General features: G+C 44.0%; 1 protein-coding gene across 1 annotated transcript in view; it reads left to right on the top strand.

Annotated features, from left to right (window-relative positions):
• Window positions 1-16599, top strand: part of NPHP4 (nephrocystin 4) — a 188447-nt gene that overhangs the window by 40911 nt on the left and 130937 nt on the right. The window contains exon 8 of the mRNA XM_007942564.1: window positions 46-172. Coding sequence (XP_007940755.1) covers window positions 46-172 — 127 coding nt within the window. The remainder of the gene's footprint in view (window positions 1-45; window positions 173-16599) is intronic.

Here is a 16599-nt window from a genome sequence, read left to right as displayed (position 1 = left end):
TGGACTGCTGCTGTTAAGTGTTCCTGCTTCCTGTTTCTGATCCAGCTCTGGAAACCAAGCTTTGGTTTTGAGAAGTCGTCTTCGCCTCCCCGAGATGGTCAGCCACCCGGCATTTGTGATTGTCTTCCAGCTGGAATACGTGTTCAGTGCCCCGACAGGACCAGACGGCATGGTAAGAACCGCCTTTTTGTATTCAGGTTTCGTCTGATGATGAGCCCCGGGCACCCAGGGTGCACATAGCCAGCATGAACATTTCTTCCTGTTAAAAGCACTGTAATTGTTATTAGCAATATAGATAGCAAGTGTGGAATATGATTCTAGAAAATACTTCTTCCTAATGATAGCTTTGTTGTAATCATTTCCCATTTTTATGGTAGTAGTGCATTCTGCTGGCTGATAGTAATAGATAAATAGCCCAATAGGCATCATATATCATAATAGCATTCATTCATAATTATCTAATCGATACATATTTTGAAAAACGAGGCCATTTTAATGTATTTTTCATATGGTATTAAGTGTGGTAAAGCTTGAATATGTACAAGTGGTAATATTTTCTTAAAATGTACTTTATATATGCCTTTGTCATAAGTAAGGTGCCCTTGTGGTACAGTGGTTAAGTCCTCAGCTTTGAACTGAACTGGGCAGTTCAGACCCACCCAGTGGCTCCATGGGAGAAATACCTGGCAATCTGCTTCTGTAAAGATGAGAGCCATTGAAAACCCCTTGAAGCTCATTTCTACTCTAATGGGTGAGATTGCCATGAGTTAGAAGCAACGGCAGTGGTTTTGGTTTTTCAGTTTATTTTTCCTAGAGCCTAGCTCATGGACACATGCACTTTAATGAGCTGTCACTCTCAGTTCTGCTTTTCTCTATTTATTACCAGAAGTTTCAGTGAGAAGCAAGTATGTACAATTGTGCTTGGGTTACCCAGGAAGCTGGGGTACTCGGGTCGGGGTGGGACTTCTCAGAGAAGGATGGCTTCTGGGGCTGGATGGAATCCAGAGGAGGGAATGGGCCTGCAAGGTGCCGTGCAGTGGGGGCAGCTCCCCGTGTGGCCTCAGTGTCAGCAGGGCTGAGGAGGAGCCTGGAGGAGCACTGAGGGCCTGCTGCCCTGTAGGGGGGCTCGGGATCGCTCTGGAACCCTCATTTACATTTAGATAATATCCTGTCAAGAACATTAATTATAATTTACTTGGAATTATGAAGTCTATAGCTGAAACCGATATGTTTTATTGTTGTTTTTTAACTCTTCATCGCAATGCTAATCAGCGGCAGGTGGTTTAGCTATGCGCTGCTGCTCACGGTGCCTTGGGAAGGTGGCTGTGCAATAGTTCATAAATTCTTTTTGATGTGGTGGTTTATCTTAACATGGAATATTGGATTCTGTTTACTGTCATCAAGTATTCTTTCTTCAATATCGTCTAGAAAGAAAATGTCCCCGTGTACAAAATGATCTTCCACGCAGATTACTTGTTTGTGGAACAGTGAGACGTGTTAAGCATTCAGTTGGAGAAGCCTGAATCAAAGCCTCCTTAACATGGACAGAAGCAGCAGCAATGACTGGGCCTGGGAGGGTGCTTGTTCAGCCCCCAGGGAGGCTGTCTGTGTGACAGGGTAACCTGAGAGACAGGGCCTCTCTAGAAGTCAGGGCTGAACCTTCCTGGGGGCAGGGCTCACCTCAGAGTGTTCCTGGTCTCCTTAACAACCATTAACTGGAACCAGACCAGTTGCTGCCAAGTCCACCCCGACTCATGATGACTCCAAATGTGTCATAGTAGAGCTGTGCTCTGTGGAGTTTTCAGTAGCTGATTTTTGGACATAGATCGCCCTGCCTTTCTTCTGAGGAGCCTCTGGATGGACTCAAGCCATCAACTTTTTGGTTCGGAGCCAGTGTATTAACTGTTTACATCACCTTAGAGCGCCTCATAATCCATTTGGGGAATCATTCTTCAATCAGGATGAAGCCTTTTTCATACTTATTCATAGAGCCGGGCTACAGGTTACTTTCTGTCTTTTCTTTCCTTTTTCAAAGCTTTATATGGTATGCAGTTTCAACACATACAGACATAGACTGGATCTTGTAACAAACCTGCAAGGAGCTTCAACAAGTACTGACTTTACCCACAGTCTTTTTTCATCTGTATCCTTACCCACAACTCACTTTGAGGCAGATTTCACACATCATTTCATCTGTAAACATTTTAGCATGTACATTTCTTTCTTTTTTTAAAACACCTCTTTATCATGGAAAATTGCAAACACATTGACAAGTAGAAAGAAGCGTATAATGAACCCCGTGTACCCATCAGCCGGCTTCACAGGTGAACAGCTCATGGCCACGCTTGCTCATCGCTTTCCCTCTCCCCTCCCTTTGCCCCTTCCAGGTTGTTGTAGAGCAAATCCTAGACATCATGTCATTTCGTCTATCAGTATGTCAGTGTGTATCTCTAAAAGATGGGGGCATAAACACATAACTTTAATACTGTTGTTGTGTGCTTTTGAGTTGATTCTGACTCATAGCAATTCCACATAACAGAGTAGAACTACCCCATAGAGCTTTCTAGGCTCTAATCTTGACAGGAGCAGATTGCCTGGTCTTTCTTCTGCTGAGCTGCTGGATGGGTTCGAACAGCTGACCTCTTGGTTAGCGGCTGGGTGCTTAACAATTGCATTACCAGGGCTCCTTTAATACCATTATCACCCCTAAAAAAATTAAATTTCTTAATGTCAGCCAACATCTAGTCAGCCGTGGGTGTACATTTCTCTAGTATTTTACTTACTCAGAAATGGACACATCAAACAAGTGTCATTTTCCCTAAGAATGATTGCTGAAGGGCCTCTGGGTGCATGAGCTGGCTGCCTGCACAGTGCCTCCTGGCTAGATGAGGGTGTCCTGAGGTTGTCTGTGACAGTGTGATTTATTCTCAGGATGGCCTTGCTGAATTTAGCATGGCCTATGTGGCTTTCCTCCTAATGCCTGAAGAACCCAAACAGGCCAGGCTTCTGGCAATGGTTTTCTAGGTTTCGTGCTTCAGACCAGGAGTGAAAAGACTCAATCTCCCGCAGCCCTTTGTAGAACAATTCATCACTAAATGGTGTGTCCAGTTTGGTGAGAGACCATCTAGACCTATGAGAACACTGGCAAAATGTTGTCCCCAGTCTGTGCTCCAGTACCCAAATCTGCATGGATATTTTGGCCCTGAAGATTCTGTAGTCTTAAAAAACTAGCTAGAAAAAAAGTTTTGAGAAGACACATCTTTTTTTTTAAAACATATACACATACACACATACGTATACATAGGAGCTCTGGTGGCATAGTGCCTAAGGCATTTGACTACTAACCAGATGGCTGGTGGTTCAAACCTATCAACCACTCCTCAGAAGGAAGGATGGGCAATCTACTTCCATAGTGATGCTGCCTCGGAAACCCAAGGAGGGGTCGCTATGAGTCAGATCTGACTCGACAGCAGTGAGCATATATATATATCCTACTTCCGTAGTGATACTGCCTCGGAAACCCAAGGAGGGGTCGCTATGAGTCAGATCTGACTCGACAGCAGTGAGCATATATATATATCCTACTTCCGTAGTGATACTGCCTCGGAAACCCAAGGAGGGGTCGCTATGAATCGGGGCCGACTCGACGGCAAATAACAACAACAACAACATATATATAGTTTTGGTTACCTAGTGCTGCTCTGACAGGAATATATACCATAAATGGGATGGCCTTAACAAACAGGAGTTTTATTCTCTTACAGTTCAGGAGGCTAGAAGTCTGAGTTCAAAGTGCCATGCTCTAGGGGCTGGGTGAAAGCCCCTTGACCTTGGGCTTCAGCTCTGCCTCTTGTTCCCAGCCCACTGAAGCTAGAGACATCTCTTCACTCAGGCAGCTACTGGCTGCTGAGGCTAACAAGCCCAAGGTCGACAAATAAAATGGCATAGTCCCGATGTTACCAAACCACATGGCAGGCCATTAATTCAAATTCATTGGAAGTCCCAAGTTTGGCAGAGCATGGCAGGCTTCTGAACAATGACATGGCTACATGCAGGGTCTAAGCATGCCATAAGCTAGAGACCATTCCCCAAGATTTCTCCTTATGTACAGGAAGCAGATCACATCCCTAGGGAGCTATTCAGTTGCTCACAGTAGATTCTACCATGGAGCTGATTACCAGTCTCATCATGGGAAATACTACATCCAGCTGCCCAGCCAGTCAACCAGGCCTAGCCAAGTTGACACCCAACCTTAACTACCACATTTATATATATGTATCTCTCTCTCTCTCTCTATCTATATATATATAGATATATCTCTCTCTCTATCTATATATATATATAGATAGAGAGAGAGAGAGAGTTGAATTTTTGCTTCTTATAGTTAGGCCTAGACATTTGACTGCTAACCAGAAGGCTGGTGGTTCAAATCTACCAGCCACTCCTTGGAAGAAAGACTGGGCAATCTACTTCCATAGTGATACCACCTTGGAAACCCAAGGAGGGGTCCCTATGAGTTGGATCTGACTCAGTGGCAGTGAGTTTGGGTTTTTGGTTTTGGATAGTTAGCCAAAACAACCAAAAAATTTTAATTATAATCTGTCTTTTGATTAGCTGGGAAGAGCTGTAGGAAATACCTCCTTTTCCACAATTTCGAGTATGTGGAGACAGTGCAGCCATGTTAGGTTGCCATGGGGATGCTGTAAGTTATGCAAGTATGGGTGCCATAGTGTTTCCTGATTGAATGGATGCTGGTAGAGCAAACTCCCTAAACATTAAAGAATGGAATAGATGAAGGCAAAGCTACAGGAATACCTGGACCCAGTGTCTTTGGTTGCATTTTTATGTCAGAACAAGTACAAATCTCCCAGAGGTTTGCAGTGGTCAAAACAGTCCTTTGTTTTTTTGTGGGTCATGTGGAATAATAACTCCCTTTCCCAAATCTCTGAGCAGTAAAGATCCAACTAACTTATATTTATAAATGTACTAGTATTCTTCAAACAAAGAATGCTCATTCTATGAGAGTTTGAGTACTTTCCATGAGTGGAGAACCGCTCTGGTGCTTGGGAAGCATCTGTGTTGCCTCTTCTGGACACTGTGTTTGTCCAGAACTGACTCCTTAAATTTCCTACAATGTGGAAATATGGATATCTTGAGATCTTTCAAAGGTGGGAACAGCCCTGGCCTCCTCCAGGTTAGAGAACATTGTGTGTCAGAGGGCTGGAAGATGAGCCCCTTGGGGGGAGGCCCTCATGGTACACAGTGGCTGCAGCAGTAGCCTGGAGCAGAGCAGCGATCGTGAAGATGGCCCAGGACTGACTGGGCCCCCTTTCATTCTCTTGTCTGTGGGGTCACCATGAGGGAGTTGCCATGATGGGGTCACCTTGAGTTAGAGCCAACTTGATGGTAACCAGGAACCATCACCCCCTCTTCTAGAGCATCGAGTGGGTTCCAGTCAAGTCACCTGCTGGAGAGTTTCCAACAGTGTGGTTGTATCTCTGTTTGCTGCAACTTGAGGATTTTACCATCAAAGGCTCCCCAGAGCAGGCATGGCTGGTTGAGCCGTGACCCATCTGTGTGGGAAATGTTTAAACTTGAAGTTGCCAAAGACGAGAGGACTTGTGCTAAGTCTTTGCCTTGTGCTGAATGTTGGTCCCCTACTGACTCCTCAAAGTGAATTTTTCCTGGTTTCCATCACTCTCTTGGTTTAGTGCAATCTCACCAGGTTCCAGATCTTGTAAACGGTGGGTCTTCATCCTCCTAGGGTGTGGCCCAGGGGTTTCAGGTGTGGTGAATGTATACAGCAGGGTCACTTATGGTGGACAGGTGTTGGCAGAGCTTCCAGACGAAGACAGAACTGTGCCTTGGTTTTCTAGTGCTACTATAACAGAAATACCACAAGTAGATGGCTTTAACAAATGACAGTTTATTATCTTGCTGTTTAGGAGGCTAGGAGTCTAAATTCAGAGTGCTGGCTCGGGCTGGGAGAAGGCACCCCAAACTTGGGCTTAGGCTTTGCCTCTTGTTACACAGTCCTACTGGAGCTGGAGGCATCTCTTAACTTGGGCAGCTGCTGAGGCTGATGACCCCAAGTTTGCCAGGTAAAATGGCTCAATCTCAAGTTCGGCAGGCAACATGGCAGTCCAGTGGTCCAAGTCCAGGAACTGAGATGAAGAATGAGAATCCAAAATGTGCTAAAAGCTAGAGACTTTCCTCAAAGCTTCCCCATATATGCTGGAAGCAATCCCAAAGACAAATACTTAGCTGCTCACAGCATATTTCATCATGGACGTGATTATAATCTCATCATGGGGAATAATGACATCCAGCTGCCAAGCATTCAAAACCATGGCCTAGCCAAGTTGACACACAACTTTAACTACCATAGGCTGGGAAGGATGGGGCCAGCCATTTCTGAAAAAGTTGGCCATTGAAAACCTTATGAATAGCAGTGAAACACTGTCTGATATATTACTGGAAAACTTTATGAATAGCAGTGAAACATTGTCTAATATCATGTTGGAAGATTAGCCCTTCAGATTGGAAGGCATTCAAAATAGTCTAGTGCATAGCTGCCTCCTCAAAGTAGAGTTGACCTTACTGACATGGATGGAGTAAAGCTTCATTTACTGATGGGACACAATTCAAAGTGGAAGAAACAGCTGCAAACATTGATTAATAATTGGAACATGAAATGTACAAAATATGGATTTAGGAAAACTGGAAGTTGTCAAAAATGAAATGCAACACATAATGATCGATATCCTAGTCATTAGTGAGCTGAAATGGACTGTTTTTGGCCCTTTTGAATCAGAAAACCACGTGGGCTACTATGCCAGGAATGACAAATTGAAGAGGAATGGCGTTGCATTCATTGTCAAAAAGAACGTTTCAAGATCTGTTCTGAAGTACAATGCTGTCAGTGATAGGATACTATCCATACACGTACAAGAAATACTAATATTATTCAAATTTATTATTATTATTATTATTATTATTAAAATTGTGCATCAACCACTAAAGCCAAAGATGAAGAAATTGAAGATTTTTTACCAATTTCTGCAGTCTGAAATTGACCAAACATGCAATCAAGATGTATTGATAACTATTGGTGATTGGAATGTGAAAGCTGGAAATGAAGAAGAATCATTGGGAGCTGGAAAATATAGCCTTGGTGATAGAAATGATACCAAAGATGACATGAAAGAGTTTTGTGAGACCAATGACTTATTCATTGCAAATACCTTTTTTCAACAATGTAAACGGTGGCTATATACGTGGACCTCACCAGATGGAATACACAGGAATCAGATCAACAACATCTATGGAAAGAAGCAATGGATATTAATATCGTAAGTCAAAACAAGGCTAGGAGCTGACTGTGGAACAGACCATTAGTTGCTCATGTGCAAGTTCCAGTTGAAGCTTAAGAAAATTAAAACAAGTCCACAAAAGCCAAAATATGACCTTGATTATATCCCACCTGAATTTAGAGACCATCTGAAGAATAATTTGACACATTGAACACCAATGACGAAGACCAGACGAGTTGTGGGACAACATGAAGAACATCATACATGAAGAAAACAAAAGGTCATTAAAAAGACAAGAGAAGAAAAGACCAAAATGAATGTCAGAAGAGACTCTGAAACTTGCTCTTGAACTAAGTTCGCTAAAGTGAATGGCAGAAATGATGAAATAGAAGAGGTGAACAGAAGATTTCAAAGGGCAGCTTGAGAAAACAAAGTAAAATATTAGAATGAAATGTGCAAACACCTGGAGTTAGAAAACCAAAAGGGAAGAACATATTTGGCATTTCTCAAGCTAAAAGACCTGAAGAAAAAAAAATGAAGCCTCAAATTACAATATTGAAGGGATTCTAAGAGCAAAATATTGAACTATGCAGGAAGCATCAAAAGAAGGTGGGAGAAATACAGAGTCACTGTACCAAAAAGAACTGGTTGATGTTCAACCATTTCAGGAGATAGCATATGACCACGAACCAATGGTATTGAAGATGTCCAAGCTGAGCTGAAGGAATTGGTGAAAAACAAGGCTCCAGGAGTTGACAGAGTACCATTGAGATGTTTCAACAAATGGATGCAGCATTGGAGGTACTTACTTACTTAAGCCAAGAAATTTGGAAGACAGCTCCCTGGCCAACCAGCTGGAAAAGATCCATATTTGTGCCCATTCCAAAGAAAGGTGATCCAACAAAATGTAGAAATTATTGAACGATATCATTAATGTCATACATAAGTAGAATTTTGCTGAAGATAATTTAAAAATGATTGCAGCAGTATATTGACAGGGAACTTCCAGAAATTCAAGCTGGATTCAGAAGAGGACATGGAATAAGGGATATCATTACTGATTCAGAGGGATCTTGGCTGAAAGCAAAGAATACCAGGAAGATGTCTACCTGTGTTTTATTGACTATGCAAAGGCATTTGACTGTGTCAGTTATAACAAATTATGGATAATGTTGCAAAGAAAGGGAATTGCAGAACACTTAATTGTGCTCATGAGGAATCTGTACATAGACCAAGAGGCTGTCCTTCAGGCAGAACAAGGGGATACTGCATGGTTTAAAATAAGGAAGGTTATTTGTCAGGCTTGTATCATTTCAACATATTTCTTCAATCTGTATGCTAAGCAAATAATCCAAGAAGCAAGACTATATGAAGAAGAATGCAACATCAAGATTGGAGGGAGACACATTAATAACCTGTGATATGCAGATGGCACAACCTTGCTTGCTGAAAGGATGACATGAAGCCCTTACTGATGAAGATCAAAGACTACAGCCTTCAGTATGGATTACACCTCAATATAAAGAATATAAGTAAAAAGAAAACAAAAATGTTCACAGTTGTACCAGTAAGCAACATCACAGTAAATGGAGAAAAGAGTGACGTTTTCAGGGATTTCATTTTACTTGGATCCACAATCAACACCCATGGAAGTAGCAGTCAGGAAATCAGAGGTCGTATCACACTGGGAAAATCTGCTGCAAAAGACCTCTTTAAAGTGTTAAGGAGCAAAGATGTCACTTTGAAGACTAAGGTGCACCTGACCCAAGGCATGGTATTTTCAGTCACTTCATATGCATGTGAAAACTTGACAGTGAATAAGGAAGACCGAAGAAGAGTTGATGCATTTGAATTGTGGTGTTGGCAAATACTGAAGATAATATGGTAGAGGTGACAAGGAGCAAGGTTGTGGTCACTTCTTGGCCACAGCCAGCTACCCAGAGGGAACAAGTAGTTGGACCTGTGGGCTCAGGACCATGGTCACAGGGGACTTCAAGCTCAATTGGTATAACGTACTACACAAAAACATTGTCCACATCCTACTTTGGCGAGTAGCGACTGGGATCTTAAAAGCTTGCAGGCAGCCATCTAGATGCAATGATGGGTCTCTCCTCATCCAGAGCAAAGAAGAATGAAGAAAACTAAAGACACATGGAAACAGTTACTCTAAGCAACTGGTACACCATGTGATCCTCAGCCTATATGACTATGAGACCAGAAGAAGTAGATGGGGTGTGGCTACCACTGTCAACCACTTGAAGGGGAATCTATGTAGGAGATCCTAGATAGAGTGGGAGAACAATGTGGAACAAAACTCAAAATCATTAAAAAAAAAAAAAAGTGAAAGGGACCAGGTTTGCTGGTCTGATAGGACCTGGTGGAACCACTGAGACTATGACCCCTACCTGCCCTTTTAGTTCTGGAATTGAACCCACTCCTGTGGCTTCTAGCCAAATAAAAGGTAGGTATATGAGCTGAACATTTACATTAGGTAGATACACTCCTTGGAGAGATCAATCGTGGGAGAATAGAAGGGCTGTGTATGCACAGGGAGACAGTTCAGGGGGCAGGAGTGCATGGGAGGGAAGGACACAGAGAGGAGGTAACTATGGGGAGGAAGTGAGAGGGTCACTTTTACATTATGGGAAATTGCAGTCAATATCATGAGACAAAGTGTATGTGAGCTGCTGTATGGAAAATGAATTTGCTCTGTAAACTTTCACCCAAATCACAATAAAAATAATAATAATAAAAAAATACTGAAGATATCTTGGACTGCCAGAAGAATGAACAAATCATTTTGGAAGAAGTACAGCTGGAAAGCTCCTTAGAAGTGAGAATGGCCAGACTTCTCACCTACTTTGGTCATTCTTTTGGTTACCTAGTGCTGCTCTAACAGAAGATTCCACAAATGGGATGGCTTGAACAAACAGGGTTTTATTCTTTTACAGTTCTGGAGGCTGAAAGTCCAAGTTCAAAGTGCTGGACTCTAGGGGCTGAGTGAAATCCCTTCAACCTTGGGTATCACCTCTGCGTCCTGCTCCTGGCCCACTGAAGCTGGAGGCTTTTCTTCACTCAGACAGCTGCTGGCTGCTGAGGCTGACAAACCCAAGGTTGACAAATGATAGGCACAGTCCCGATATTACCAAACCACATGGCAGGCCATTGATTCAAATCCACCAGAAGTCCCAAGATCAACAGAGCATGGCAGGCTGATGAATGAAGCCTCGGCTACATGCAGGGTCCAAGTGTGCCAAAAAGCTAGAGACCTTCCTCACAGTTGCTTCATATATACTGGAAGCAGACTACATTTCTAAAGCAGCAACTCAACTGCTCCAGTAGATTGCACCATGGAGTTGATTACCAATCTCACCATGGGGAATAACTACATCCAGCTGCCAAGCCACTCAACCAGGCCCAGCCAAGTTGACACAACCTTAACTACCACAGTCATGTTGTCAGAAGGGACCACTCTCTGGAGAAGGATATCATGCTTGGTAAAGCAGAGGGTCAGCAAAAAAGGGGAAGAAACTCAATGAGATGATTGCAATGATAGGCTAAAACATAGCAATGCTTGTGAGGATGATGCAGGACCAGGCAATGTATCATTCTGTTGTACATAGGGTCATTGTGAGTAGGAGCCGACTCGATGGCAGTTTACAGGCGGCTTAAAACAACATGGTCATACCTCCCAGCTTGCAACTGTCTCTCTGCTGCTCCTTCTAATCCTTTTTAAGTTGATGTTTATTGTGAAAAAAGGGTCAAAGGATTATAAACCCTCTGGCCTATGTGAAGAGTTACTTGAGGTTATGGAATTTCCTGTAAAACTTTCCCCCGTTTTTCTCCATTGCTAATGTGTATGTTTAAAATTAATTATTCAGTGGAATGAAATGAAAATATTGTCCATCAGATAATTACTGGGCTTTTAAGTGACACTGCATAGCCTGCTTGATACACGGGTGCATTAAGTCATTTAATCATGTTGTTAGGTGCCTGTTAACTAGAAAGTTGGTGATTTGAACCTGCCAGCTGCTCTGTAGGAGAAAGGTGTGATGGTCTGCTTCTGTAAAGATCACAGCCTTGGGAACCCTGGGGGAAGTTCTGTTGTATCATATAGCGTTGCTGTGAGTTGGAGTTGGCTGGATGGCAGTGGGTTTGTTTTTGGGTTTTTTAGAGTTCCTTTTCCACATTGAATGTGTATGAAGAAAATTAGCCTATGGCAGCTGCTAAGGCCGTGGTATATCTAATTTGGAGAAGGTTTCAGCATTTTATGGAATGAAAAACTTAAGGCCCTCAACCTTGTGCTTCAGCTCTGCCTTCTGCTCCTGGCCCACTGGTCTGGTTCTGGAGTATCTCCAGGAACGTTTGGAATTACTTTGCCCAGTGGTGTCGCCTTAGCCCCCAGACTCCTTGCGTTCCTCAGTGAGGAGGGAGAAGTGAAGACCCTGACCATGATATCTGAGTCTCTCCTCACTTTTCACTTAAGTGGGTTTTCATTCCTCAGACCTTGTGATGTTCACCTCAACAGCCAAGAATCCAGTGTCCTCAATGAGAATGCTGGAGAACCTGGCATCAGAAGAGTGCCTTGGACTTGGCCCTTTTGCTGAGCTCTGATTTGCCAGGGCCTGTGGTTGTACAGATGTGGATACCTGGCTCTGCTTCTGAAAGGGGTTCCTAGTCTGTGTGTCAGAGTCAGGTCCCTAATTTGTGCATCTGGGTTGAGCCTTGTTCTTGCTCAGCCATGTTCTGCTCACACATGGTTGCTATTTCACACTGGTCATGAGGATTTGATGAGATTATACTGCCCAGAACGTTGACAGGATAAGAAATTATAAAATAACTGAAGTCACTAATGAAAAAACACACTAAATGATGTTGAGTTGATCCCGTCTCATGGCGACCCCACATGTGTCAAGGTAGAACTGTACTCCACAGGGTTTTCGATGACTGATTCTTTGGAAGTAGATTGCCAGGCCTTTCTTCTGAGGCACCTTGGGGGTGTGTTTGAGCCACTGACCTTTTCGTTAATAGCCAGTTACATAACTGTTTGGACCAGCCACAGACTCCTGAAGTCACTATGGGAGGACCCTTATGCTGCCCAATTAAATAATTGTTCTTGGGCCAGCCACTTGCTTAGATGTACCGGACTGCCCTGGAGTGGGTGGGCTGTTAGGGAGGTTCTCTTCTGCAGGGGCCACCATAGGCTGCTCATGAGAGAATGTAGGCTGATATGTGGGCAATTGAGCTGTTGGCAGTCCTTAATGACCCCATTGAAGTCTTTGCGAAGGAGTGATCAATACTCACTAACCATCTCTCTTGTTTGAGCTATTGAAACAGAAGTGACTTAAATGGGTATTTATGTAACTGACAGATGCTCCACATAGAAGACATTCATGGTGATCGAGAACCAAAAAACCAAAGCAACTCTGGATTTGGAAGTTTAGGTATTGGAATCACCTAATTGGAAAAATTAAACCCAAAGGAATTGCATTAGTAGCATGAATACTTGGATACATATTTTATTTTTTTGATCCTGTAATAATCTTCTGTATTTTGTATTCTGTATCTTGTCTTTTTAAAAATAATCTCAACATTATTGGATCCTGATAGTTTTTTATTTTTTCCTTTTAGTGTCCAGTTTCCCTAATTTATAGTAGTTTTACTTTGAAAGACCAATGGATTTATAATCAACTTTTCATTGATACACTATAATTTGCTCAGTACTGTTTTGTAATCTGTCACCCAGTTAACTGGATGGGGGAAAGACAGACGTTGTTTTGAATTTGGCAAATGTTGAAAGCGTGGCACAGAATAATGTTCTTGGATTTCTTACTTTTCTAAGTACTTGTACCTCCAAGACAGAGGAATGTGGGTGTTTTCCTCACTGAGTTGCCAGGGACCCAAGTCTCTGCTTGCCCGTGTATTGGGGCATGCATGTGGCAATAACTTAGCCTGTGAGTGCCAATAAAGTATCCGACAGGGCCATGCTGAAGTGGATGGTTTGAGGTCCAATAACACCAGGTACAATGGGGACTCTGGGAAGAGACATTAATTCAAAACTAGACTCTGGTTCTGAATTTTCCCTTTGTGGCTTTGAAGGCTGTAACAAGATGGAATAGAATGAGCATGACAGAGTCTGGAGTAGGCTAACTTGGATGAAGCAAGCTCCGTGTACTTGGATCTGCTTGCACATGGACTTGGTGGGAGTTAAGCTGAGTAAATCCCAGACCTCATTGGTGCCATTTGGATCAAGATTCTAGCAATCCTTTTGTGCATGTGTAGAGATTCTCCTTGGTACTGGCAGTGACAAGGGCACGGCTTCTCACCTGCGTCTGGCCAAATAAACAAGGCCGGCCAGCCTTGGCCACCACTATTGAACTTCACCTTCCTCTTTGGCTCCTGGTGGACCCCAAGTGAGCAGGTGCTCTGGGGCACCTCCTTTCCCTGTGTGGGGTGTTGTTCACCCATCCAGCAGACATGGGAGGCCCCTTCTTTAGGATCATGCCCCCTCCTGGTGACCATAGCATATAGCTGGGAAGAGCTGCCGGGGTTAGTGTCCTAGGACAGTGCTTACAGGAACAGGCCTCAGCCCAGCTAGGGCTGCCCAGAGATAGGGAGCCCCATTCTTTGACACTTCTCCCATTTTGCCTCCCACCCAGAAGGGCACAGATGTCTCTCTGCTGCCCATGAAGAAAGCATTAGGAAGTGGAATACTTTGCTCATGCTCCGTTTTCCCCACTCATTTTTACACCTACTGCCTTTGGATTGAGGAGTTCCTGGGTAGCACAAATGGTTAAATGCTTGACTACTAGCTGGAAGGTTGGCAGTCCAAACCCACCTGGAAGCACCTGGAAAGAATAGCCTGGCAACTTCTAGAAAGTGCTTTTTGTTGCCAGGAGCTTTGGAGTTGGTTTTGACTCATCATGACCCTATATACAACAGAATGAAACACTGCCTGGTCCTGCACAATCCTCAGAATTATTGCTGTGCTTGAGTGCATCGTCATAGCCATGTGTCATTCTGCAAAAAGGGCATGTGGGAGGCACTGTCTGACCTCTTCTGTCTTCACCGGGGAAGGGGAATCCAGAGCAACAGAATTTGCTGATTGCTCTGATCCAAGGCTGATTCTTATGAGGTAGAGATCAGACATGCCACCACCCTCCAGCCTTTTTGCCAATTGTGACACCAATCGTTCCTACCATGGCACTTACTACTTCTCTGCTGAGTTCAATAATTCATTGTAATGGCCACACAGAACTCATGCATGATTGTGAGGTTTATTAGGGAAGTAACAGGTTATAATTCAGGATCAGAAAACAACTCAGGATATAGTTTTTCAGGCAGGACAAGTTCTTCTCAGCTGTGCCATGGGCACGCTTCTCTTCTGGCCTCAGCCTCTACCCTGCTTGGTCCAAGGTTACAAACTCTTTTAGCTTTTCTAATAGGTGCCCAAAGCAGTACCCCACTCCATCAGCAAGCCACCTGCCCTAAGTCACTCAGCTTTCTTACTCCATGGACCAAAAGCCTGCTGCTCTGCCTCTGCCAGTCTCTTGGTTCTGCTGCCACTATCTCTGCTCATCTTAGCACAGGTATCTTGAGTCCAAGGATACACCCCATTTCTAGCTCTTCTTTCTTGATGGTGGTGAGATGCCCTTTCTGCTTCTGGGATGGCTCATTTTAAGCCTAGCAAGATGGCAAGATGGTCCGGAAGCAAGTCGCCAGGCTATTCTTTCGAGGTGCTTCCAAGTGGGTTTGGACTGCCAACCTTCCAGCTAGTAGTCAAGCATTTAACCATTTGTGCTACCCAGGAACTCCTCAAACCAAAGGCAGTAGGTGTAAAAATGAGTGGGGAGAACGGGGCATGAGCACAGTATTCCACTTCCTAATGCTTTCCTCATGGGCAGCAGAGAAATATCTGTGCCCTTCTGGGTGGGAGGCAAAATGGGAGAAGTGTCGAAGAATGGGCTCCCTCTCTCTGGGCAGCCCTGGCTGGGCTGAGGCCTGTTCCTGTGAGCACTGTCCTAGCAAGATGGCCAGTCCCCATGTGATGCTTCCCTAGATCTTATTTGCATGGTCCCATTCCCACAAGGGTGCCATGTACTTTATTTACATTATTAACAAGCTATCCAATCCCTTTGGTGGGCCACAAGCACCTTACATTTGGTGGGAGTCACAAAGACTATGGGTAGAAGTGCCATATTAAATAATTCACTGCAGCACACAGTCCATCTCGTTGAGGGGCTTCTCCTTTCTCGCTGACCCACTGCTTTACCTAGCTCTGAAAACCCTGTGGGGCACAGTTCTACTCTGCACACACGGGGTTGCCATGAGTTGGAAGTTGACTCGACAGCAACTAACAGCAACAACCGCCTTTGGTCTCGAAGGTGGCACAGACAGAGAGTGCTTAGCCTCTAACCTAAAGGTTGGAAGTTTGAATCCACCCAGAGGCAACATGTTAGACTTAGACAGGCTTGACAGTCTGCTTTCGAAAAGTCAGCCACTGAAGACCCCATGGAGCACGCTATTCTGACGCACAGGGACCACCATGAGTCAGAATCCACTTGACAGTAAATGCTTACTGCTTCCCTTTGGTTTGCTTCTCTCCCTCGCATCACCACTGAGTCTTGGGGTCGTGGTCTGAGACAGGCTTGGCTGCTGCTTCCTTTGGCTGGCTTATCTGCCTGGCAGAAAGTTTGGGCTGAGCTTCTCAGGGTTCATGCAGGCTAGTGCCCTTTGGGGTCGAAATTGCTCCTTCTCAGCCCCCGGCCTGATGGTTGTGGCATGAACGCTGGGCCTCAGGCAGAGAATTCATCTTCCCAAGTGATGCTCCTATACTCCATCTTCCCAAGGCGCCTGCCCACTTGTCAGCCAGGGCTTGCTCTAAAGCAGCTCATTGCTGAAGTCTCCTTGTGCGTGACTGAGACAGTAAAGCAGAAACCTCATCGCCGAGCTAGGTGGGGATTTCAGCCCTGGATCAAGGCTCGAGTTTAGCTTTAGTCTTACTTCTCTTTAAATACATGGATGAAAGCGGTAACTTTAAAATGCTCTGCTGAGTGGAGCCCTAAAACCTTATTTGTAAAAATGTCTCACTTTAAATGTGGCAAGCTTATCCTGAGGGTTGTCTTAGTGTTGTTCCTTTCATTTGGCCAATGATAGAGAAGGTGGAGAGAGGAATGCTGTAAGAAGTTCCATCTGATTGATTGCATAATTACATACAAAGTTGTACATATAAAATGCACATTTAAGAAAATGTGAAATCATAGCCCCAAACTGAGTATCTCTGTGT

This window comes from Orycteropus afer, unplaced genomic scaffold (genome assembly GCF_000298275.1).
Source record: "Orycteropus afer afer isolate SDZICR_OR568_19922 unplaced genomic scaffold, OryAfe1.0 scaffold00094, whole genome shotgun sequence".
Taxonomy (NCBI): Eukaryota; Metazoa; Chordata; class Mammalia; order Tubulidentata; family Orycteropodidae; genus Orycteropus; species Orycteropus afer.
Note: the sequence above shows the minus strand (reverse complement) of the source record. Positions and strands in the feature narration are given on the sequence as shown.